The sequence below is a fragment of the Xenopus tropicalis genome, chromosome 2 (assembly GCF_000004195.4).
Source record: "Xenopus tropicalis strain Nigerian chromosome 2, UCB_Xtro_10.0, whole genome shotgun sequence".
Classification (NCBI taxonomy): domain Eukaryota; kingdom Metazoa; phylum Chordata; class Amphibia; order Anura; family Pipidae; genus Xenopus; species Xenopus tropicalis.
Genome location: NC_030678.2, coordinates 137467445 through 137493720, shown reverse-complemented (window position 1 = coordinate 137493720; position 26276 = coordinate 137467445). Strand labels below are relative to the sequence as shown.

At 39.9% G+C, this 26276-nt stretch overlaps 1 protein-coding gene and 1 non-coding gene across 7 annotated transcripts in view; one reads left to right on the top strand and one right to left on the bottom strand.

Moving 5' to 3' along the window:
* smarcc2 (SWI/SNF related, matrix associated, actin dependent regulator of chromatin subfamily c member 2) overlaps nt 1-25559 on the bottom strand; it is a 49417-nt gene extending 23858 nt beyond the window's left edge. For 4 of the 6 annotated variants that reach the window (XM_004911878.4, XM_002934495.5, XM_012957799.3 and 1 more), the window contains exons 1-12: nt 24853-25558; nt 15294-15413; nt 10083-10168; nt 9828-9909; nt 5836-5928; nt 4193-4262; nt 4016-4085; nt 3472-3547; nt 1571-1702; nt 691-806; nt 252-376; nt 104-163 (exon numbers count right to left, since the gene is read on the bottom strand). In XM_004911878.4, the coding sequence (XP_004911935.1) occupies nt 104-163; nt 252-376; nt 691-806; nt 1571-1702; nt 3472-3547; nt 4016-4085; nt 4193-4262; nt 5836-5928; nt 9828-9909; nt 10083-10168; nt 15294-15413; nt 24853-24963 (1141 nt within the window). In that variant the 5' untranslated portion in view covers nt 24964-25558. Of the gene's footprint in view, nt 1-103; nt 164-251; nt 377-690; nt 807-1570; nt 1703-3471; nt 3548-4015; nt 4086-4192; nt 4263-5835; nt 5929-9827; nt 9910-10082; nt 10169-15293; nt 15414-24852 lie in introns of all 6 variants that reach the window. The other 2 variants (XM_004911875.4, XM_004911876.4) reach the window with 1 other exon arrangement.
* A 21-nt stretch (nt 25560-25580) lies between these two features.
* trnas-cga lies at nt 25581-25662 on the top strand. The gene has a single exon. It is a non-coding gene; the product is annotated as a tRNA-Ser (tRNA).
* Nucleotides 25663-26276: the final 614 nt, after the last annotated feature.

The following is a 26276-nucleotide window of genomic DNA, read 5'->3' as shown; positions in this document are numbered from 1 at the left end:
TCTAGGGAACTTGTCAACAAGCCTGTATAGCCTTTCTTACTCATGAGCCACAGTCAAATGTAAGAAGACTTGGAGAGCAACAAATGACCCAAAACAAACTTACCCAGGTCTGTCACAGTCCCTCCTTTTATTGGTGCAGATTCAGAGTCCTTCTTAGTGTTCACTAGAATGGAAAAAAAATTTCTTTACAGTGATGAAGTACAGCATGAAATCTATGCAACCAATCTGCATCCAAGTGCCTTGCCTTGTACCTGTTTTAGGGAGAGTAACTTCTTCCACATTAGGAACTGGGGAAGGTTCATCCATATCCTTGGTAAGGTCCTCCTGTTCCTCCTCTCGATGACCCCTCTTTGATTTGGTATATGGGGTAGAAGGGCTGCAAGAAATATTTTTTAGTAAATCAACTCATTGCATACCTAACTACACAGTCAAAAGTACAAACTATAGTAGAAAAAAACCCTAAATATAATGTTAACCAACAATCAAAGTTACTACCCTGATTTGGAGTCCTGGCTTCTGCTTCCTTAGCTTCCCCTAGCTACAGATCAGGACCTGTGTATCCAAACCCCACAACTGCACTGGTGACTGCCACCTTGGCATGAAATTTTAACTGAGAAGTCAGTAAAATGTTGCATTTCTATAGCAGAAAGCTGCCAATGTCTTGCAGTATAAAAATATATGCAAATGTACCCCTTTTTGACAGTCTTTTTCTTTGCTTCAGCGCTGGGAGGAGGAGAGGGTGAGCGTTTCCTCTTCTTGTAGTTAGGTCCCTTCTTGTCTCTGCGGTCTGAGTCAGGGCTACTTACCTTTGGAAAGATATCAATGCAAAAAATAAATAGCAAGTGCCCAGATATTTCTTGGTCAGCATATGTATAAAGAACTTGATTTATATTGTCTCTTAGTGACTTCCTGCCAGCCTCACGCTACACAAGTTTCACTCACTTAGTTTAAACAGTAAGTTATAGATTTTTGGTTGAATTGTACACCCACCCCACACCCACACTTTCCAGAGATTAATTAGCACAACTTTTGTCTAACAAAATACTCTCTCAAAAATACATTTTCATTTGCCCTGATATTTACTGTATATTCTCATTCACTTTAGACAGGTGAGATTTAATAAAAGTAAGGTTGTGCATGCCAATGCGATTCAAATATAGGCAGGCCACTAATACAAATTTAGACAAATATTCAATGGAGAAGGAACTGGGATACAGCAAAAAAAAAACAAAAAAACCCACCGGGGTTTGTCCTGTATTAAACAAGATATGTATGTTCAATGTATAAACCAATGTATAGTACAGCACTGCAAAAATGTTGGCGATTTATAAAAACATGTAAAATAAACATAATAATAGTAATATATGAAGTGTTCAGGTACAGTGAAATCTAGCCCCTTGAACTTTTAATTTAAGTTTGGTAAATAAGACACAGGGTACAAATTAATATCTGAAAAAACAGTAGAAAATTGTAAGCAGCTGTACTTTCTAGAAAATCTGAGAGACCCAGTGATGAGCACTATTCAGTGACCACTTATAACAAGAAAATTAGGATAAAATATTGTTCTCACCTCGTCAGTAAGGGTCTTGGCTGAGATTTTCTTACGCCGTGCAACAGGATTCTTCTCATCAGTTAGCTCATAGTCCTCTTCATTCATCCACTCATTGAATGAGTCTGTGTCCAGAATCCATTTGGCATGGACCTACTCAAAATACCAAAGCAGGCAGAACATCACTCTGTGATCTTTAGACAGGTGTCTTCCCCCACTAACAGATGTTTCTGTTTGGGAACACTTCGTCACTATTAAGTATTGAATTAGGCCCTAAATACACACTGAGATATATGAATTCTGCTTGGCACAGATAGAATCTAGATCAGAATACTGGTTAAGCCATTGGAAAATGTGATTATGATAAAACTGACAAGGAGGCCATTATCTGGCAAACAGCAGCCTGCCAGTGCAACCAAGATATAGTTGCCATGGCAGCCTTTGCTCAGCAGAGTATTGAAAAAAGGGGGGAAAAAAAAGAGAAAAACATCATCAAATATGCGTAAGACTCTTCCAAAACTGACACACAGAACTTGCTGTGTGCATAAAGGATGTGCTTCTGTATATGCCTATGTAATTTACCTGTATGCTTTTATAATCAATATTTAAAAAGAATCCTATTTCTAAGCAAGCATTCTTATCCAGATACAAAGTGGCAAAGCATCACATAGATATTATGCAGCAGATACCAAAGGGAGGAGGGCAAGTGCAGTACAAAGGTATTATTCTTCCCGTGCCTAGATATTTTATACTGTATATTAACAAGGGGTGGGCCTACTTTTCTGTATCTATGGCATATTCACATTCATATGGGACCAGATTAATTGACTGCACATATCAAGAGAAAAATCAGGCAGCCAGGAAGATAAAAAACAATGCATCTAAAGCAAGGTTACAGTGCTAGTTTATAGGAAAGCTGCTACAAAGCTCCATATAGTCACTCAACCAATCAGATATTTGATTTCATTTTTTAACATGCTGCAGACTGCTTAGAAATAATTCTTTATTGGTTTGTATTGATAACTGGAGTGGTTGAATGTATTAGGAAATTAGTGCATATAAATAGTGGGCTACCTACCCCCACTGAGAATCAGAGTATGGGGAACTTTGTACCCACACAAAAAAGACCTCAAATCAAAATATCTGTATATTAATTAATAAGCAATCCTGACAACCCGCACCTCTTGAATCAGACGTATATGTGTATATCAAAGTGAAAAAAGGAATAGAAAGAAAACTTTTTAAACAAATTAGACAAATATATTAAAAATGTCCATAGAGAATCTACTACAAATCCAAATCTACAAAATTTCTATCCTCATTAAAAACTCCACTACTGCTTATCAGATTATAAGGGCCCAAACTGTTAAATGTAAGAAAAAGAATTTAACATGGACTCAAAGACTAGACAGACATCGCCAACTCTATGGCTAATGGCACAAACAGCATGTTCTTACCCAGTAGGGAAACTGATTTGCCTCCTTTTGCCCTGTATGTGTGTGCATTGACAGGGCTGCAAACTGCAAAATGCTAATTTTTCAATATTGAGCCAAAATCTGCCCAATGTGCACAGTAGCTTCCAACTGTCAGTGACTACATGTGGTGAGGGAAGGGGGCATTTTCTCTCATAGAGTTTTGCTCTGTTAGTCAACAATGTTTTTATTGCTTTTATTTACTTATGTTTTTATTAAAAGGGTGGTTTACCTTTAAGTTAACTTTTAGTAAGTCAGCTTTTCAATTGGTTTTAATTATGTTTTTTTTTATAGTTTTTAAATCATTTGCTTTCTTCTTCTCCTTCCAGCTGTTACATGGGGGTCACTGACCCCAGCAGCCAAAAAACAATTGCTCTGCGAGGTTACAATTTTATTGTTATTTTGTATTACTAATTTTTCTACTAAGGCCACAACATTGAGGGTGGTTACCTTGCGTGGTTTTTCTACTGTGGGAGCATCTTCCACTGAAGCTTCAACCTCACTTGCAGGAACCCACGTGTCATAACTAAGACAGAATATTCAGAATTCCAATTAGTTTTTTCAAACCATGAACATCCTGAGCTCACAGAGTGCTGCAGTTCTTATAGAGTGCCAGAATACTGGTATGCCACAGTTGATTAAAAATACAACTATTATGGTGCTTCATGTAGTACATGCTAGAACAACACTCTGTCCTGCACATAACACAAGCCGTTTGCAAAATTCTCCATGTAAGAACATTTTATCACACACATCTTGTAAAATAAGAACATAATGGGACTGTGCCATAGTGTGGGGGCAGAACTGAGCATACAATTACATACATTCAATTAATGGAGGAGTGTTTAAAACAGGGAGTTCAGCTGGGTAACTTTTCGTCAAATTAATGACCCTAGATCAATTCTTATAGTTCAGTTCCAGAATGACAACATGAACATAAATTTGTACAACTGAGGGCAGCAGTAAATGATGAACACTGATCCATCTGGCTTACCTGTCAGGATAATAACCCCAGTGCAGAAGAACCTGTTTATCCCTCTTAAGAATAGGTCGCACCCACTCCTCTAAAAAACAATTAAATTAAAATATTAAAAAATAAGCAACATTTTTTAGATGAAAAAGTTGCTTTTTGCTAGACTACACTTTCTGAACAGTAAAAAAAAAATCTCACCATCTTCTAAATTGCTAGGAACAGGAACAACGATGTGAGATGCATGACTCTTGTCTTCTGTTACAGTGCCCTGCAAGAATAATATGAGATATCAATACCAAGAAACACCAACTTTTCTTGTTCTTTTATGAAGCTGTAATTAGACAATGCTGTACAAATGCGGATTATCATGCACATAAAGAGCATCTGCTGTTCATACAGCATTGTTCAAACACTGTTTGTTCCGTGTCTGTGTTCCATTCTGTGAATAAGTAGCTTTCTTGTTTTACCACAATGCATTGCCAGTAGGGGGCAAGATACACAAATGCATACCAAAAAAATATAAACAAACAATTTGTAAAATGACATATGGGCCAATCACGTTGGCCAGTTTGACCATTTTAGACCAAATTGCCACAACATGTTAATGAGAACAGATAGAGGGCTGAATAAGATAAGAAAGTGACCCTTTGCATAAGGAATGGTATTTCTAGGTAAAGGCCTACTCCAACAGGTTTTTTATACATAATGAAAAAAAATGTGTATTAAAGCAACATTTTAATATACATTACAATTTTGATTTGTTCAAAGTTATTTGTAAATTGAATTGCTACTACATGCAGTATCTGGCTGGCTCTTTCCATTGTCTGCACTGCTGGCTCTGACTCCTGAAACAATGTAGCAGAAGCAGTTGATTAAAAGCACCAAAAGAACCAAATCTCCAAAGGCAGAATCAGAAACATTTGCAACATTTAACATTTTTATTCTCAAATTTTGGGTTGAGGATGGAATTTCTTGAATAAAACAAGGCTAATTTCATGCCTATTTTTTTATAACAATGGCAGCAGGAGGGTGCACTTTCATTATAGTTATTGGTGTGTTGCAATTAGTATAGCAGCTCCCGATATTACGAATAAAGACAAATATGCAGATAATGAAGGTTCTCTAATCAGAATACCCTAGGTCAATACTGTTTTAATGAACATTTATAGAAACAGTGGCGTAACTACTCTGTGCCAGGCCCCCCTGCAAAAACACACTTCAGAGAGGCCACGCAGAGTAACAAGATTACCTGGCCCCCTGCCCTAACATGTCCTCCATCTGCTCTGGCGCGATCCCACCACCTATAACTCCCTGCTCCCCACCCACTCTCTTACCTGAGAGCTGGCATGGAGCAGAAATGTATATGCAAAATGGAGAAAGCCCGCTGTCCAGGCCCCCCATCCCCCAGTGACAGCAGGGTCTGCCTCCTCTATTGTAACACCACTGATACATGAATGCATGAATTCACAGGATCCCTAGGATTCCACAATCATATTGGACTTATTTAATGTTTAAATGTTGTCTAGTAGACTTAAGGTATGGAGATCCAAATAACAGAAAGATCCCTTATCTGGAAAACCCCAGGTCCCAACCTTTCGTGATAATATATCCTATACCAGTACTACACAAATAATGGACTAGGTCCAAAGAATGATATAGGTCAGTACTAGGCCAGCCAGATGTTGCAGAACTGCAGCTTTTACAGGAGTCAACGGGAGGATGCTGGGAACTTAGTTCTGCAACATCTGGAGTTTCAGTGGTTGTCCATGACTGCAAAAAGAGAGAATGTCTTATACATATGAGAATTTTACAAATTCAAAGCAGGTAAAACAAACTGGTACCTGATGTCGTTTTACAATGTCTTTCAGCTTACTCTGTAGTTTTGAGTCTATGTCCGGGTGAAGGTATATGTTAGGCCTAGACAGGCAATTGTTCTGTTTGAGTGAAGGAAACATGACAAGCATTATATCTTTGAGCTACTATAAGGGCACAGTACATACAAGTGCACGCTGTGCTTTTAGTTGATAAAAAATCAATTTCTGATTAAACTGACCATAGAGTATTTGTAAAGGACATAATATGGTAACTTCCACTGGGGAAAGATTGTTATTTAAATATAATCTGTGCAAAGTGCTTTGGAATATATTGGTGACAAAAAGGGGACCTGTCACCCTAACGGTGGGCATACACTGTAAAATCCGCTCGTTTGGCATGGTCGCTACATACAGGTGGGTGATATCGCGCTAATTCGATCGTTTGGCCCTAAGCATAGGAAACATCGGATCCGATGAAAAAATCAAACCTGCTGATTGAGATCTAGCCAATTTCAGCCCAGATGTCGATCAGGGCCCGTCGTTGGTGCCCATACACAAATAAGCTGCTGAAACAGTCTAAAGGACCGAAGGTCTAATGGCCACCTTAAGAAATAATTCCAAATCCTTTTCTACCCAATAGTCAAGCAAAATAAACTTTACTTGCACTATAAATTATATAAATCTTTTTGCCCATGCCTGGCTACACAATTATAGGTGGTTGGAGGAGGAATGTGAGGAGTGCAGTGAGATCTAGAAAGTGCTGAATGGAAAGTGTAAGTAATTGCCCTGCCTCTATGCCTGGGTAATTGGGATGATTGACAACTGAGATTTATAAACACATTTATAACAGGTATGGACATTTTATGAATGTTTTAAATAAAAAAAAAAAAACAAACAAACAAAGAATTTGCGTTTCATTCCTTATTTGGAAAGAAATTTTATTATATAAATTTTTATGCCTGGGTGGCAGATTCCCGTTAAATAATGAAGAAGAATTAACATAACATAACTTTAGGGGAATAGGTGAGTTGGAAGGGTTCTACAGGCATAGTTAAATAGGGTTGAGAAAAGACCAGGGTCCATCAAGTCCAAACCTTCCAAGTAAACCCAGCACACACAAACCCATACTGACCTATCTATCCACTCACATACATAAACCCATACTGACCTATCTATCCACTCACATACACAAACCCATACTGACCTATCTATCCACTCACATACACAAACCCATACTGACCTATCTATCCACTCACATACATAAACCCATACTGACCTATCTATCCACTCACATACATAAACCCATACTGACCTATCTATCCACTCACATACATAAATCCATACTGACCTATCTATCCACTCACATGCATAAACCCATACTGACCTATCTATCCACTCACATGCATAAACCCATACTGACCTACAGTGGAGGAAATAATTATTTGACCCCTCACTGATTTTGTAAGTTTGTCCAATGACAAAGAAATGAAAAGTCTCAGAACAGTATCATTTCAATGGTAGGTTTATTTTAACAGTGGCAGATAGCACATCAAAAGGAAAAATCGAAAAAATAACTTTAAATAAAAGATAGCAACTGATTTGCATTTCATTGAGTGAAATAAGTTTTTGAACCCTCTAACAAAAAAAGACTTAATACTTAGTGGAAAAACCCTTGTTTGCAAGCACAGAGGTCAAACGTTTCTTGTAATTGATGACCAAGTTTGCGCACATTTTAGGAGGAATGTTGGTCCACTCCTCTTTGCAGATCATCTCTAAATCCCTAAGGTTTCGAGGCTGTCTCTGTGCAACTCTGAGCTTGAGCTTCCTCCATAGGTTTTCTATTGGATTAAGGTCCGGAGACTGACTAGGCCACTCCATGACCTTAATGTGCTTCTTCTTGAGCCACTCCTTTGTTGCCTTTGCTGTATGTTTTGGGTCATTGTCGTGCTGGAACACCCATCCACGACCCATTTTCAGTTTCCTGGCAGAGGGAAGGAGGTTGTCGTTCAGGATTTCACGATACATGGCTCCGTCCATTTTCCCGTTAAAGCGAATAAGTTGTCCTGTGCCCTTAGCAGAAAAACACCCCCAAAGCAAAATGTTTCCACCCCCATGCTTGACGGTGGGGACGGTGTTTTGGGGGTCATAGGCAGCATTTTTCTTCCTCCAAACACAGCGAGTTGAGTTAATGCCAAAGAGCTCTATTTTGGTCTCATCAGACCACAGCACCTTCTCCCAGTCACTCACAGAATCATTCAGGTGTTCATTGGCAAACTTGGTGACTGTGGTCCCTGCTAATTTGAGGTCATTAACTAACTCCTCCTGTGTAGTTCTAGGATGCTTTTTCACCTTTCACAGAATCATTGACACCCCACGAGGTGAGATCTTGCGTGGAGCCCCAGAGCGAGGTCGATTGATCATTTTGTGCTCCTTCCATTTTCGAACAATCGCACCAACAGTTGTCACCTTCTCTCCCAGCTTCTTGCTAATGGTTTTGTAGCCCATTCCAGCCTTGTGCAGGTCTACAATTTTGTCTCTGACATCCTTGGACAGCTCTTTGGTCTTTCCCATGTTGGAGAGTTTGGAGTCTGCTTGATTGATTGATTCTGTGGACAGGTGTCTTTTATACAGGTGACTAGTTAAGACAGGTGTCCTTAATGAGGTTGACTAATTGAGTAGAAGTGTCTAACCACTCTGTGGGAGCCAGAACTCTTAATGGTTGGTAGGGGTTCAAAAACTTATTTCACTCAATGAAATGCAAATCAGTTGCTATCTTTTATTTAAAGTTATTTTTTCGATTTTCCTTTTGATGTGCTATCTGCCACTGTTAAAATAAACCTACCATTGAAATGATACTGTTCTGAGACTTTTCATTTCTTTGTCATTGGACAAACTTACAAAATCAGTGAGGGGTCAAATAATTATTTCCTCCACTGTATCTATCCACTCACATGCATAAACCCATACTGACCTATCTATCCACTCACATGCATAAACCCATACTGACCTATCTATCCACTCACATGCATAAACCCATACTGACCTATCTATCCACTCACATGCATAAACCCATACTGACCTATCTATCTACTCACATGCATAAACCCATACTGACCTATCTATCCACTCACATACATAAACCCATACTGACCTATCTATACACTCACACACAGACCCATACTGACCTATCTATACACTCACACACAGACCCATACTGACCTATCTATACACTCACACACAGACCCATACTGACCTATCTATACACTCACATACAGACCCATACTGACATATTTATACACTCACATACAGACCCATACTGACCTATCTATACACTCACATACAGACCCATACTGACCTATCTATCCACTCACATACAGACCCATACTGACCTATCTATACACTCACATACAGACCTATCTATACACTCACATACATAAACCATACATACTAAGTTAACTAGGAAAAACAGTAAGGAATTAATGTAATGTAGACTGCTGTCTCTGGAAACTTTTTTTTAAAGGGTAAAACAACTTTTGGTGTTCAGTGCAGCTAGGAAAATGTTGTAAATACATAGATGAAAGTACATGTACATGGGGCAACATTTTAGAGACCTAGTAGCTAGAGCCCAGGGATGCTCAGGGAGTTCTATGAATGAGTGATATGACCAAAGGAATGCAATAAAAAACTAAGCAGAACAGCCTTTTTAGGTCCTTTAGGTATTACAAAGAAGGTTTAACGCTGTAACCGTCATATAGCCCAGAAAACATTAATCTTTTTACATAAGTGGACACAAGCACAGCAGCCAATTCCCATTCAAGTCTATGGATGGACACCATTAGCCTTAATGTGACAGCAAATAACACATTAAACCTAGTATCAAAAACAAAGCAATATTATAATAAAAGCTGAAATATATGTGATCACAATATTCCTATAAGAGAACACTTTATCTCATTAGAGTGCTACATTCAGTGCTAGAGAAAAGAGCAGCACAGAGGAAAAAAGATCAAACTCATTACCTGTACCAGAGACTTCTCAATGGTCATGAACATTTCCACATTCCGATCCATACGTGAAGGATTCTGAAAATCAAACCTTCGCCTACAATAAATATGCATTGACTATTAGAAAAGTTTTTTTAAAATTTGATGTGTCTGTATTGTATACATCTGAGAAACATGTAATTAAAGGTTTGAAGAATTTGTCTGCATCGGGCACTTTAAAACATAGACGATTCATATAGTAAATTTAACACCAGTAAAAGTATCTCTTACCATCCCTGGTCACTCTTGAATTTATAGGCAGCAGCAAGGATGTGAGAGAGAGCTCCACTCACTTTGAAGTCCAAGAAGCATTTCATCTGTAAAGCAAAAAAAAAATCAATATTTAGTAAGAGTTGATTCCTTAATTAACAGAACAATAATAAGCATTGTGTTGTAGAACTAAATTTCATCAAGGTGGACTGGCGATATATATACTGTAAAAGAACAGTCTGCTAAAAAAAATCTGAATCTTCCAGCAGGACAATGATCCTAAACATAAAGCAAAGTAACAGCGGGGTGGCACAAGGAACAATCTTACCCCTGATGTCAAGCCAACATAGAATCTCTACTATGTAAGAATTGAGGAGCACAGGCATCATTTAACTAACCTGAACAACATGGAGTAAATATACCTGGAAGAATTAGCCAAAAATCACCCCAGTAATGTGTTCAAATTGCTTCATAACAAATACCCCAATTATCACAGCTGGATTTCAAGATTTTTAATCTTTAATAATATTGTTTTGCATTCTTTTATCTACTATTCACTATTAAAGGAGCAGTAATCATTCACATAATGTAACCACAAATAACAACTTTTAATTTTTACTGTCTTGCTAACAAATAAGGTTTCCTTTCCCCCACACGCTTCTCAGTAGCAGTGTAGTAAGCCTCTCCGCCAACTCTCTGAATAAATGTCACAGTATAGTACTTTAATTGACGGCGTTTCTCAGCAGGAGGAGCTTAAGGCATGGGATGCAGTACATATTTACTAAATCATGTTAATTAAATGCCAAGTGGGCTTAAAGGGTGCCACATACACAGACATGTCAAAAACATGCACAAATTCTCCACCTAGAACTTTCTTAAAAAAAGGCAATTCATTTCATTTAATTTAAACATACATCATGTATACAAACCAAAAAATAGTAAAGCAGTCCAGAAAACACCTAGCAGCTAGGCTTTTGGTGGACAGACACAGGGCAGTATACCTGGAGTATTCTTAAAGGAGAAGGAAAGGCTAAGTCACTTGGGGGTGCCAAAATGTTAGGCACCCCCAAGTGACTTAGATCGCTTACCTTTTACCCCGGGCTGGTGCCCCTGTTAGGAGAAAAAAGCACCAGCCCAGGGTACCTGTAGCGCTTCCTCCTTCCTTTTCCTTCTGCCGGTGAAATCCGTCGGCCGGCACATGCGCAGTAGAGTGAAAAGGCGACTTTCTTGTTTAAGTTCGGCTTTTCACTCTACTGCGGATGCGCGCGCAAGCGAAAAGGAAGGAGGAAGCGCTGCTGCTACCCCGGGCTGGTGCTGTTCTCTCCGTACAGGGGCACCAGCCCAGGGTACAAGATAAGCGATCTAAGTCACTTGGGGGTGCCTAACATTTTGGCACCCCCAAGTGACTTAGTCCCAAGCCGGACTTGGATTTCTAACTATTGAGTGCTATTCTGATATCAACTGGGAGCTGCTATCTTGCTACCTTCCCATTGTTCTGCTGATCGGCTGCTGGGAGGGGGGGATATCACTCAAACTTGCATCACAGCAGTAAAGTGTGACTGAAGTGTATGAGAGCTCAGGTCACTTGGCTGTGGCACCCTGGAAAATGAAGAATATGTCTTAGCCCCATGTGGAATTTCAAAATGAAATTAAAAAAAATATATTTTGTGTTTTTGAAAAACAGATATCAATGCAAGATTCTCTTGGAGAAGCTCTATTAACTGATGGGTTTTTAAAAAAAAACACAAAAAAAAACATGTTTTCCCACGACAGTATTCCTTTAAGGTGGCCATACATGGACCATTAAAAGCTGCCAATGGACTGATGGAGTTGACAGCTTATTGGTCTGTGTATGGTGCCCTCCAGCCTTTTCCCATATGATCAAATAGCAGATCTGCATGTTGATGTGGTTCTTTCTCCAGTGGCTTTCCTACTAGTAGCAATTATGATTCAGTTGTTTTGGCCCAGGAATCTTTCAGTGTATGACAAAACTAATGCATGTAGCAGAACACTTTCATTTACAAAACATTTATTTATTTTTAAAACCATTTTATGTAAAGCTCCTATTTTTACTGTGCAGATAAGCTACTGAGGTCTCATATATTCTAATAAAGATATGTGGTTAAAACTGGTTAAGCAGCCTAACAGTCTCTCCCAGTACTTTTAGGGCTGGTAGCATCATAAAAGTCTGATCTCACGGTTGGTGTGCTACAACTTTAGTGAGAAACCAGCAGTCAGACAGCTCTCTGATACCTGTTCACTTTTATAATTATGTAGGGAAAGCATATGTAAATCCAGATTATACATCAATCATTAAGAGCTAGCTGTGCTGCCATGAAGATCTGTAAGAAAACCACTAAACACTTGTTTGAAACAGGACAATGGTGAAACCCAAATAATTGCATGGTTAATCAGAAATGAATTCAAATCCATTCTACCTCCTGGCCACCCCCTGCAGCTACAGGGTTTGCATCATCTGTAGTTACGCCCCTGCTTGAGTCCACAACATGGAAAAGGAGATCTGTGCTAAAAGGTAAATGGGGACTCTATCTTATATTGTATAACGTATAACTGAAATACAAAGTCAGATTACACAGACTTGCTATGTCACTTCCACATCAATAATGCACATTGTATAGTTGCTAAGAAGAAAATTAGAAGAAATTGGAAATGTCCTTAAAGGCATGCGGAAACTGGTTTAGAGCATACAGCATATTATACTTACCATGGCTACATGGTGTATATTGCTGAAAGTTAGTAATGTTTCTACTACTAATGTGAATCAAACAGTAACAGCCTCCTCTTTCTGTTCATCTAATAAGCAATAACAGCAAAGCAGGGCTGACTGAAAGTTATTTCTGATGCACACAACAGGCTGCAATGATTTCTATGAAGCCATGCAGAGTCGAGCACATCTGAATTAATTCGGACTTGGACCTACTGCATGTGGATTTTGTTCAATGGGATGATAGGGTTACCACATGACTTCTTTAAAATGGGACACCTCTAAAATTACACTTGCTGAATGGCAGCGTGCATCCAACATAGTTAGTATTCAGCCTTTTAGGATGAATGTTCTGTATAAGGCTGCCTGAAAATCGAAGGCACCTTTTGTGTAGTACACTGCTGGCACAGAATGAAAGAAGCAGGAGCACTGATACATTTCTGTTCTCATTTTAATGCTTTGTGTTCACTGTTGGTCAGCAGTATACTTATGTGTTTTAATTGGCTTGAAGCCATAGTGAGTGTTATAAATATCTATATTTTGAGTCACTGGCAATGTTAAAATGGTTTAGACATTTGCTCAGCTTTATACTCTAAATCACTTTCATGATACTTCCATTTGAAATTGCCTGTTCAATACTTTTTAGCAACTGTAAAACAAATTAATGTGGAAGGCTGTGTGATCACCATAACAAGGTCAGCTGGCTGCAAAAGAGTTAATTATATTTCTGGCCAACTGGTTCTTCAATACAGAAAGCATTTTATTAAGGGGGTAAGCGGCAGATGTAGGTATAACCTCCAGATATTGGTACCTACACCCCACTAATAGTTATATCAGCTATCAGAATAGAGCACTCATATTCTCTACCTCTTCCTCTGCTATTACCTTCTGTTTTCATGTAATTGGCTTGTCTTTCTGCTCCATTCCACCTTCCTAGCCCCCATGGGTTTTATTTCCTCACAAGTTTTTTTTTTTCGTTGTTGTTATTTTTATTTCCGCATATCTTACTGGCAGCATCCAGATTATCCTCCCTCCACCTCCTGCTTACAGTCCCTCCCCCATTTCTACTCTTTTCCCTGTATGGCCTTCTTCTGATAGCCCCTCAGCCTTATTATAATAATACACATCTCTCCACACATTACATTCTTCTCACACAAACTTTGATCACTCTTTCCTTTGACTTTCCCTTTCCTTTGCAATCTCTCCCCTCCCTTTTCTTCTTAAAATTCTTAATTTCCCCCATAATTAATTTCTGTTTTCCTTTACCCACTGCCATCGTTGTCTTCTTCTTCTTTCCCTGTTCACAATGCTCTCCTTTCCTTTTTGCACAAATCCTGCCCCAGTGCAGCAACGTGCCTTAGTGGTCCCTTAAGTGTTGCATAACCAAAGAAGTGGACACATGGGGACTAGACAAACACTGCAACCTAATCCTATTGTGACTCCCTTCTTTGCCAGTAGTGTAACACCAATGAAAAAGCTTACTGAACAGGCAGGGTTCAAAGTTTAAGCTGCATGTTAATAAGTTAAAAGGCAGAACTGAAAATCTATGACCACAGAGTAGGTGAGAGTTGTGGGTTGCAGAACAGGCACATCAGGACCAGTTGCATCCCACAACCATTTGGACACTTAGCAAATGTAATACAAACTATATAAGTTGAAAAAAAATTGTTTAGAATAAGAATATAGATGTGTCTGCAGAACATACTTCCATCTTCTACACTTTACTATTTGGTAGTTACACTTCGTTCAAGTACCATTGCATGTAATGAACTGCTCCCAGCATGCTTTCTAATGCCTGTTATAAAATTATGCAACTTTTTTCTCAAATTCCTAATTAATGCACTTTTTATAGCAAATGATTGTATTATATTTTTAAAACTAAATTAGGTTTCAAAAACATATTTAGCAGTGGTGCATTAGTCAGGCACTATTCTAGTGTGTCATGGAATCTGCCCTTGACCTGAGCATGCACTAGCACCTGCAGCATTCCATCTCCAACTGTCCTTTGGCTGTCATTAATATACTGGCACTGGCCCTGCCCCCTCCTTAGATGCCAGCGACTGGAGGGTCAGGAGAACATAAATAAGTGATGACAGAACAGACAGTCATATCAGGTAAAGGTTGGCATACAGCAAGTTAGTGTGGCATACATGGCGATAAACAGTAATATTTAATAGAAATACAAATACATATATAAGCTTTATTCCCCAGGCAAAACAGAAATGACATAACTGGTGTAGGGGTTTTAACACAATAATATATTACAAGGTAATATGGCTTATTTATGAGCACTAAGCAATTTTTAGCAGGGCAGTAACCCATGACAACCAATCAAACTTGTACTATCATTGTTCTACCTGCAGCTTGTGGGAAAAAGCTAATGCCTAATTGGTTGCTATGGGTTACTACACAAATGCAAATTTGTTGCATTATTCATAAATGACCCATTGTCTCCAAAATCTCTCCAGGTCAAATCCAGAAATGGCACACAAAACAGAGATATTTACCGGAAGTTTAGTGAGAGGAGCATTGCTGACATGTTTCCCAAACACCTCTTCTTGGAACTGCAGCAGCTGTACCACCAGGCTGGACAGGGACTTGTTGGTAGGGGGTTCTGCTTGGATATACTGTAAAGAAAGAAGATTTCTTAGAATTATATTACATTCAAATTAATGTTTCCATTAAAAGACGTCAAAGTTACCTCATCAAAAAATATTTAATTGCGAAATTTAAGTACAACCAGTTTTTTTCATAGATATTTCTAAAGCTGGGCACCAGTAGAAATCAATATATAAAGCCTATGGTAAAAGTCAGAGCCAGAGAGACTTCCTAGGCCCCTCTGTTTTGGCCTGGTTGTATCAAAAACTTTAATAAAACTCTTTGGTGATTACCATTCAAGTGAATGGGAGTTATTCACTATTTTTGTTTCCTATCAGAGCTAACAATCACTACAAAATGCCATGTGCCATTGCCCTTAGTAAACAGACAGCTCTTATAAAAATAGTATGTATGGAATGTTTCTAGTGTGGAATTCTTTTACTTGCACTTTAAGAGATATTGTTTTCACAACTGGCTTGAACCTTTAATCGGTAGGAACCTCCAAATGTCTTTTTTTCTATTTTACCTAAGGATCCGATAGTTTGCAGTCTATTTAGCATTCTATAGTGTCTCCATTTCTACTAGGCATCAGATTTCTTTGTAAAATTCAAGGGGGCCATAAATGGGCCGATAAAAAGCTGCCAACATGGTCCATCCTGAGTGAGGCAGAAGCTTATTGGCCAATAAATGGGGACCATCAATGGGCCGGCTTGATGATCGGGTTGAAAATCAGGCAGATATCAATTGGGCAGGTTTGATTTTTCCTATCCAACAAAGACTTTGTTGCAGTTCTCATTTGATGGGCTTGTAGGCCCCTCTGTATGAACCCATCAGATCAGTCTGATATGACCCAGCATTTGGGTGGCCAAACCAGGCCCGACCTCCCAAAACAAGTGGATTTGGCAGTGTATGGCCAGCTTTAATTTTTGTCGGTTTCTCTTATTTGTGATACTAAAATGTTTATATTTTATTCACCTTAATTTATTCTATTCAATTGCTAAAGAATCACAACTACATCACAATTCTACCACAATAGGTACTTCAATCAGTTTATTTACATGGTAAATTAGCCTTTATTTGATACCTTGTGGCAACATCTTGTGAAACTAGTCAGTTAATCTCTTGGTGTCCCAACATGCTTAGACCACCCATTGCAGCTGCCTTGGGTGCTATAAAAACCCTGTAGAGTATTTTGAGTCCCACAGGTGAAAAGTTTTATATAAATAATTTCCCTAACTATAGCACTTTAATCATCAGCATTAAAATTTATAAAACACAATATACATAATTTTATTCAGCACAAGCAGTTTATTTGCACCCAATTTGGATCAACGGATTACTCTCATAGATGCTCCTTACCAATAATTAATGAGTCAGTATGTTGCTAACATATTAGTGTTCATTAAGCTTACACCTTAGCTCCTATATATGCTAAAAATGTTGCTTATTTTGTCATTTTTATATTATATTTATCTAATGATAGCCAAGGGCTGCCAATGGGTTTGGGGGAGGCAAGAGATAGGCTGCACATTTTGGATTTTAATAGATACCCGGTCTGCTGTACTAAAGTTACACTGCATGATATTTGTTTTTCACTTTGTCACTAGGATTTCCATAGCAGCATAAGGAAACAGATGCTGTGGACACTGATAAATGGAAGACAAGCAGCAGGTGGAATCTTGAAGAGTGACAGAGACAAATGGGAATACAGTGGTGTGAAAAACTATTTGCCCCCTTCCTGATTTCTTATTCTTTTGCATGTTTGTCACACTTAAATGTTTCTGCTCATCAAAAACCGTTAACTATTAGTCAAAGATAACACAATTGAACACAAAATGCAGTTTTTAAATGAAGGTTCACGTTATTAAGGGAGAAAAAAAACTCCAAATCTACATGGCCCTGTGTGAAAAAGTGATTGCCCCCCTTGTTAAAAAATAACTTAACTGTGGTTTATCAATTTCAATTTTCAATTTCAATATCAATTTCTGTAGTCACCCCCAGGCCTGATTACTGCCACACCTGTTTCAATCAAGAAATCACTTAAATAGGAGCTACCTGACTCAGAGAAGTAGACCAAAAGCACCTCAAAAGTTAGACATCATGCCAAGATCCAAAGAAATTCAGGAACAAATGAGAACAAAAGTAATTGAGATCTATCAGTCTGGTAAAGGTTATAAAGCCATTTCTAAAGCTTTGGGACTCCAGCGAACCACAGTGAGAGCCATTATCCACAAATGGCAAAAACATGGAACAGTGGTGAACCTTCCCAGGAGTGGCCGGCCGACCAAAATTACCCCAAGAGCGCAGAGACAACTCATCCGAGAGACCACAAAAGACCCCAGGACAACATCTAAAGAACTGCAGGCCTCACTTGCCTCAATTAAGGTCAGTGTTCATCATACCAACAGTAAAATATGGTGGCGGTAGTGTGATGGGTCTGGGGTTGTTTTGCTGCTTCAGGACCTGGAAGGCTTGCTGTGATAGATGGAACCATAAATTCTACTGTCTACCAAAAAATCCTGAAGGAGAATGTCCGGCCATCTGTTCGTCAACTCAAGCTGAAGCGATCTTGGGTGCTGCAGCAGGACAATGACCCAAAACACACCAGCAAATCCACCTCTGAATGGCTGAAGAAAAACAAAATGAAGACTTTGGAGTGGCCTAGTCAAAGTCCTGACCTGAATCCTATTGAGATGTTGTGGCATGACCTTAAAAAGGCGGTTGATGCTAGAAAACCCTCAAATAAAGCTGAATTACAACAATTCTGCAAAGATGAGTGGGCCAAAATTCCTCCAGAGCGCTGTAAAAGACTCGTTGCAAGTTATCGCAAACGCTTGATTGCAATTATTGCTGCTAAGGGTGGCCCAACCAGTTATTAGGTTCAGGGGGCAATTACTTTTTCACACAGGGCAATGTAGGTTTGGATTTTTTTTCTCCCTAAATAATAAAAACCCTCATTTAAAAACTGCATTTTGTGTTTACTTGTGTTATCTTTGACTAATAGTTAAATGTGTTTGATGATCAGAAACATTTTGTGTGACAAACATGCAAAAGAATAAGAAATCAGGAAGGGGGCAAATAGTTTTTCACACCACTGTAAGTGTTCCATACTAAATATGTACTATCTGTACCAATATAATACCAAGGTATGTTATCTACAAATGTACCTGCCCAAGCACAACTGCAAGGATTACATGTACATCCTGCTAGCATGCCTTCACATCAGGATGGTTATTGAATGCATTATATATAATTTCTAAACTTAAATTTCAGAAAATGTAAGAAAATATAAAAAAAAAAGACAAAACATTTTTTAAAAAATCATCTGTAAGTAGTAAATTTTGATTTTATGGTTTGCCATTTTGCAAACAGCTTTTTTGCACTACAAGCAGTCATGTAATACATTCCATTGGGTGCGTTTCCCACACTTTACACCAAACTTTTGACCTGGTTTTCTTTAAATTACCTGTCTATCCTATGTCAGTGTTATTTTTAGTGAAATGAAGCTGTTTAAAATATTAACCACATGCACATTATGCCCTATGTCTTTCTGGAAATAGTGAATTCCAGTTGGTTGGCACCTCATTTGGTTATCCACAAATCCCTTATAATGATAGGCTTTGCATCTGATGTGAAGATTAAGTTGCTTTAACACATTTCAATGATTTTAAATTTTTCAAATTTTACATCATTTTTTTTGTACACTGAAAAACATAAAACGGGGGTTACACTGTAAACTAAAAGAGTTTTGCCCTGAGCTAAACAGGGAAAAATAAAAGTCCCATTCCAACTTTAAGGTTCTTGCAATTAAGGTAAAAACAGATGTACCAGTCTGCCAAGAAGCCTTCTGTCTTCCCTCAGAAGACACCTATGTTATGCTTTACGAGAAGGAGCAGCTCATTACAAAGAGGACTTCCCAGTCAGTGTCGAACCAGGGATGCTGCCTGGGGGCCCCCACCCCAGTCCACGCATCTCATACTGCACCCCCCGCAGTTCCAGATGGGCAGAGGGGGGAAGGAGCGGTCTGGCAGGGCCGCAGCTGGGAAGTGGTAGGAAGGGGTTGTCGGGGGCAGCACCTGGGGAGCAGGCTGAGCCGGTGTGGTCCACAGGGCCCACTATGTTTTTTGGCCCGTCTCTCGCTGGCCCAGTCCGACCCTGTTGCCAATGGAGTGGTTTTGAGGAAGTTCCAACAGGACTTACTTTCTTAAGCCAATATATTTTCTCTACAGTTTGCCACAAAAGTCACACATAAAAACATATTTCTATCACGACCCAATAACTATGGAATGTTCAAACATATTGCATCGGACAAGCTCCCACACTACTATCATTCTCAAGCCCTATTACAAATGAGGTTTCTAGGGAAAGCTTTTTTTTTTTTTTTTTTTGTGACCCTCTGCTACAATCACACTTCAATAAAGGTGGCCACACACTCTCCGATTCCAGAACAATCTGATAATATCGTTAACTTATCATATAGTTGATGGTGTACGAACAATTGTTGGGCTAGACATTATCGGCCAAAAAATTAATCGGCTGGGTTTAAAATGTTTGGTTGTTCAGTGATAAAATCTGCCAGGTGTTGTGCCAGACATTTGTCGTTGAACAATTTTTCCCTGCGCATGTCATGATTGCAGGGGATGTCAATGAACGATATCGGTTCATACGTTTATGTATGATCTTTCTGTATTTTACGACAACAATATGATGACATCTTTTCAAATAACTTATCAGTGAATAGCATATCGTATGGCAAACCAATTGTCAAACGATTGTGTGCCGATTAGATTGTTCATCGCAGAACAAGTGAAATCGGCTTGTGTATGGCCACATTTATGCACAAGCCAACTCCATATGCTTCTCTCTATCTTTACTGCTTCATACACCATGAACTCTTTGGAGTATGTACTTCATTCAAAGTGTACAGAAATTCCTAGACCTACACAGCATTTAATTAATTTTGAATTGGGGTGGGGGGTTAGAACAGTTTGTATACCTCCCTTGGAGTGATAAATTACTCAAAAAAACAATGCTGCAGCTCTACCCTTGTATTATTATCCTAAAGCTGCAAGTCAGTTACAATAACCACACTTGTGACTGAAATGCATCTGTGCAGAAGTTGACTGGACTGGAGGCAAAGGGAATCTGTACATAAAAGTGGTATTGTAAACAGAATTCAGAAATATTTGTAGCCAGGAAATACCAGCTACCAGGACTGCCACCCCCTGCAACCAAGGCTTCTCCTGCAAGCATTATTACAGACCCAATTTTTAAATCACATGATGAATCTACTTATGTTTATATACAGCAGATCAGAGCTTAAAGGGTATTGGGCATATACCTTTAGTAAAGGAACCAAGATTTAAGGTGGCTATGCACAGGTTATCAGTTTTACTGGTCAGTGTACAAGGCCAGAAGGCTTAAAATCCATTCAGGCAAAGACAACATCAGACCACTGATGTAGCACTCATCCGACAGGTCCATGGAGGCCTTCAGTATGATCCTATTATTGATGAGCCTGATTTGGCCCCATGTATGGGTAGCAAGTACGGGAAAACATCTGCGAGGTTGCCAAACAATTGGATCTTAAAATATATAGAAAGAGAGTTGAGAGAGTTTGACAGTAAGTTTTGGTCCTAAATAAAATGTATCCTTATTATCCTTTGTATTATTGTTACCTACAAATGAAATATATTGTAGTGTTGCATAAGAATATATTTTTTTTCTTATTTTGTAATACTTTGCTTAGTCCAGCAACCATTTGCTGCCGCTCTGAACTTCCTGATAATTCTTTGCAACTAAGAGTTTATCATTTGATATATTGCTATACCATATAGAGATGTGTCCTGACATTCAGTATGCATGACTTGTAAAACGTGGAGAGCACTTCTTTGGAGGCTGAACTTTCCATGGAGACTGAGAAGATCCGTGCATAACAATGGACCTTCTTCCCTTTGTTACTGCTCTTCTTTTCAGTTAAAGGAGACATATTGGATAAATGTGAAAACCCCTAATTTTGTAGGCAATTATGAATAATATACGGTGTTGGTTTCACTTTGGGCTAAAAATTAATCCAATCTGTAAAAATGGCCCCTTTATTGGAGCTCCTTATAGATCAGTTCTGTTCCCTGTCCAGTTTGAAATGAGGGGTGGGCGTGTCCTAGCGTTCCCTGCCAGAAACACAGTCGGAGGGGGAGAGCCAATCACAGCCCTGCACTCACACAAGCAAAGCCAGGCTTCAGTTCCCTATCAGGTCAGCCTAGCTGCTGATTGGTTCCTATCCTACAGTGCAGTGTACTGAGAGCCGCCGCCTCCCCTGCGCATCCAGAGAATTCAGCCAGAAGGAAGTAGAACAGATGGGCGGGTCTGACATACAACTTTTTTAAGCACAATCCTTCTATATCTAGAAGAGTATAATTCACTGGTACATTCTTAATTTTTATAGGATATGTCTCCTTTAAGGTCTTTGGTGATGTTAAAGAAACAGTTCAGTGTAAAAATGAAACTGGGTAAAATAAATCGACTGCGCAAAATAAAAATATTTGTAATATGTTACTTAAGCAAAAATGAAATCTATAAAGGCTGGAGTGAGCAGATGTCTAACATAATGGCCAGAACTCTACTTCCTGCTTTACAGCTCTCTAAGCTGTTAGCATTCAGTAGCCAATCAGTGACTTGAGGGGGGGCCACATGGGACATAACTGTTCAGTTAGTTTGGAATCTGATGCCAAGCTGCTTCATCTCAGTACCTCTGTTTTGTAGGTTGTACTGCTTGTTAGGGTTCCATTTGATGTCCATGGTTAATTTTTACTGTTGACTCTGTTTATGACTAGATTATGGTCTCTTTGATACCTAATATGTCACAAATTGACGATAGGATTTTGCATCTTTGCCTTGTATAAGACCAACTAATGTATCATTTGCAAACTGTAAATCCTATCATAATATTCCAATGTGTAGAGGAAAGCCTTTCCAAATAAGTACAGGCTGATTTAAAGCAAAAAAAAGAACCAGATTCATATTAATCTTCTTGGAATAAAGTTCCACAAACTTTTCCTGATATGCCCACCCTGAGGTAGGCAATACCGAGCTGACCTGATCTTTGGCCCAAGGGCAAAACTATTGGATCACAATTACAGTAAAAGCAGGATTTTGGGGCGAGGACTGCATCATCCATGCCCAGACTGGACTTTTTTTGGATAGATCTCAGTAAGGCAGGCCCGTTGGAGGGCCCAATACATGGATAGATAAGCTGCAGACTCAGCCTGAAGAAGATAAATCGGCACCTTACATCTCCCAATGTATTGTCACCTTAAGGCTGATGTCAGACGAGGTGTAGGGCGGATATTTTCGGCAAGCGGAAAAACGCTTGCCGAAAATTCCGCCCTACGCCTCCTACTTGTGCCTGCACACGAATGAATGGAATACGCTTGGGTGCAGGCACATGTAGCAAAAATACACATAAAAACGCGAGAGTTTGAAAGTCTCCCGTTTTTATGCGTATTTCGGCTACATGTGCCTGCACCCAAGCGTATTCCATTCATTCGGGTGCAGGCACATGTAGGAAGCGTAGGGCGATATTTTCGGCAAGCGATTTTCCGTTTGCTGAAAATATCCTCTCTACGCCTCGTCTGGCATTAGCCTAAAATGCCAGAAACAGGTGCATGGCTACAGGCCTGACCTAGAATTCAAAATAGGCCCTGGTATTTCAAGTACACAGAGGCCCAAACAGCCTCCCTGCCAGCCCAATAGATAGCAACTCCCTATGGCATCTTACAGCAGCCCCTCCGGCATTTGCTAGTATCCACAGATATCCTCCATCCTCTTGTGTCTTTGACTCTTATCTTATTACAATTGTATCTTTTATTTAATTGTGCTTATTGTAATACTTTGTATTTATCTATTTTAATACCCCCTGTTTATATTAATGTATTCTACTGTACAGCGCTGCATATATAAGTAGCGTTTTATAAATAAAGATATACATACATACATTTTCTAGTGTTATGGGACGTTAAAGACCCTTATAAACAAAGGGATATTCCATGTAACCTCTTCTTTTACATAGATATGTATATTTTTAGACAGGTCTATATTTTGTTCTTCATCCAACAATTAACAAAACAAATTACCCTGCCATGTTAGCTACTGGCGCAGATTTGGCTACAGAGTTATTCTAAACAAAATAGCAGTACAACTGTAGAGCAGGTATTAAGAAGTATATGAAAGGGAATGCACTCAGGTGACTCACACATCAGCACTAGGGCAAAGGTAAGTCTGAGGATAACCACACTAGCACGTGCTACTAACATGCTCACGCTACAGGACATGCAGCTTGTAAACAGTTCTATATATATATATGTGTATATATGCATTCCTCTCATTCCGTGCTGTCTATGGAAGGGGCACTTTCTGCAACAACACTCCAGCTGCTAAAGTATCAGGCACAGTTATGTCAGTTCTTTAAGTTATTACGCTTGTTGTGCTATTTGCTTCTATTTATGTGTTGTCAACACATTAAATGAAAGCAAACAATGCAATCAGCTAAAAAGTATCAATATAATATTTATTTTTCCCTAGATGAGTAGGAAACACAAATAGAGCATTTGGTATTAGTCAGGTAACATGAATGATTGAACCACTCTCTCCACCGACCTGTAGCACCATACATATGTTCTAGCCCAAAACCCTGCGTGTGTGGGGTGTCCCTAACTTAGAACCTCCCAAAAGGGTGAAGAGTTGTGCCACTGAGCATGTGCAGAGGATCCGTGTATGTGAAACAGATGCTGGCAGTTAGGAACCAGCAATGCAGGGATGTAGCCCTGTGCTTCCCCATGGACCAAAAGCAAAAGAATATAACAGAACCCAACCCAGGGCTTTACTAAAGGGATAATACTGGGGAAATGTTCACCCCTTTACTGTTTGGCACAATGACTGTGAATGGCAAGGGTAACAAGATCTGACATGACAGGAGAGGATAATGGTGGGGCCGGGAGTTGCCACTGAGGAGCAAGGTACTGACATGAAAGGCTAGTACTATGCCTTGCCCACTGAGCTGACAATTGGTGGGATGCAGAGTTATTTATTCTTCCTACAATAGGGCATTACTGTACATCTTCCATCTGTTGCTATAGAAATAAAAGATGGCACGGCATGACATGTCCGGATTCTGTAGCGCACAGGGACACATTCAGGGCTCATTTTGTTCTATTATTCAGCTTACTGGGCGGGTGAAGGCCCCATATAACCATTTAATATAACAGGCTCCCTTCTCTAGAGGAAGCATCATTGTCAGTAACCTAGGTGACAGGCAGAGTAGGGGCCATTGCGGGGCCTCCTGCTGCTAAGTGCCCACCAGCCCTAACACCCCCGTACTCGGGCCTGTCTCTTTGTTCTAGGTGTGCAGCTCAGGGAAACACACTAGGGGACTTCGTTTGCCGTAGGACTCGAAGTCCCTCATTGCAGTACCTTCTTATAATTCTTGCCCAGCCATAGCCGCACGTTGTCGAACTGTGCGACAGTGTCGGATGCCTCGTAAAATTTCACATTCGGGCCGCCGTCCTTCTTCCGCACCGCCATCTTCTGCCAGCTTGCCCGGCACCTCCAACCCGAGAGCTGAGCGGCACCTAGCGGCCGGAACGATAAGTGCAGCGGGACATCGGCAACCAGTGGCCCTCCAGTTGTTAGCGAACTACATGTCCCAGCATACCACGGCGGCCTTGGGCAGGATACTGCGGCTAAAAGCCACTGTGCCGCTAAAATGGGCAATATAGCGCCAAAAAGCCTGACGTGATATTATTGATTGGAAAGAAGAAGTGGCGATCACGGCGGTACGCATAAGACTTATACCGCGGTGCCAGCGCCGGGCACTTCCAGCAGGTGCGAACACTGTGACTCGAATATAAGAGTCAGTAAGTTCTTTCTACGGCCGGACTCACAGGCTGAATGTTCCTGCCCTAGTGCCGCTGGGAAACACTCGCTGCAGCAGCGCCCACACAGCAGCGCCCACACAGCAGCGCCCAGTCTTCCACAACTCAAATTGCCCCCTTCCATTCGGTGTCCTTTCCCAGCCCCTCCGTGCATTGCAGCCCCTCCAAGCATAGCTTTGCCAGGGAGCGTACGGCCGCCATGTTGGGGAAAAACGCACGCCGGCTCACGCTCTGTGTCAGTAGGCTGAGCGAGTTGGTTGGCCGACAGTCACGGTGGCCGAGTGGTTAAGGCGTTGGACTCGAAATCCAATGGGGTTTCCCCGCACAGGTTCGAATCCTGTCCGTGACGGATTCGTTTAGCTTGTAAATTCTATTTTTTTTCCTCACAAACAGAATATTCCCCAGGCTTACTGACTTTACTGTAGCTCTCCTCCTGGTGTACACTTTCTTACTGTAAATGCTACAGAGGTACTTTAGTACGTACTGTGTTTGGGCGACTTGACAATTCTCAGCGTCCCTCCAAAGTGTGACAGAATGGGGAGACTAACAAGTTGCCCATTAAAAACAATGGCGGATCGGCAGAGGGATACTGGACAAAACTTGGGCAAGGCACACACCACCAAAGATCCATGGGTGCTGCAGACCTGAACTCATTCATTTATTGTAAAACATTTTCATTTATTGAAAAAAAAATTGTATGGGTTCTGCTAAGGTTACACTAGGGCTGGGTGCAATTGGCCTTTTTATATTTGTATTTTTCTGCCCTATTAATAATTGGCATCAAGTATAAATTTTATTGGCCAGGTTGCACCTGTGTTGGGTACTGGGCAGGAAGGGGGCTGTGATAGTTACAGTAGTACAGATAGTGTGATAGTTACAGTAGTACAGATAGTGTGATAGTTACAGTAGTACAGATAGTGTGATAGTTACAGTAGTACAGATAGTGTGATAGTTACAGTAGTA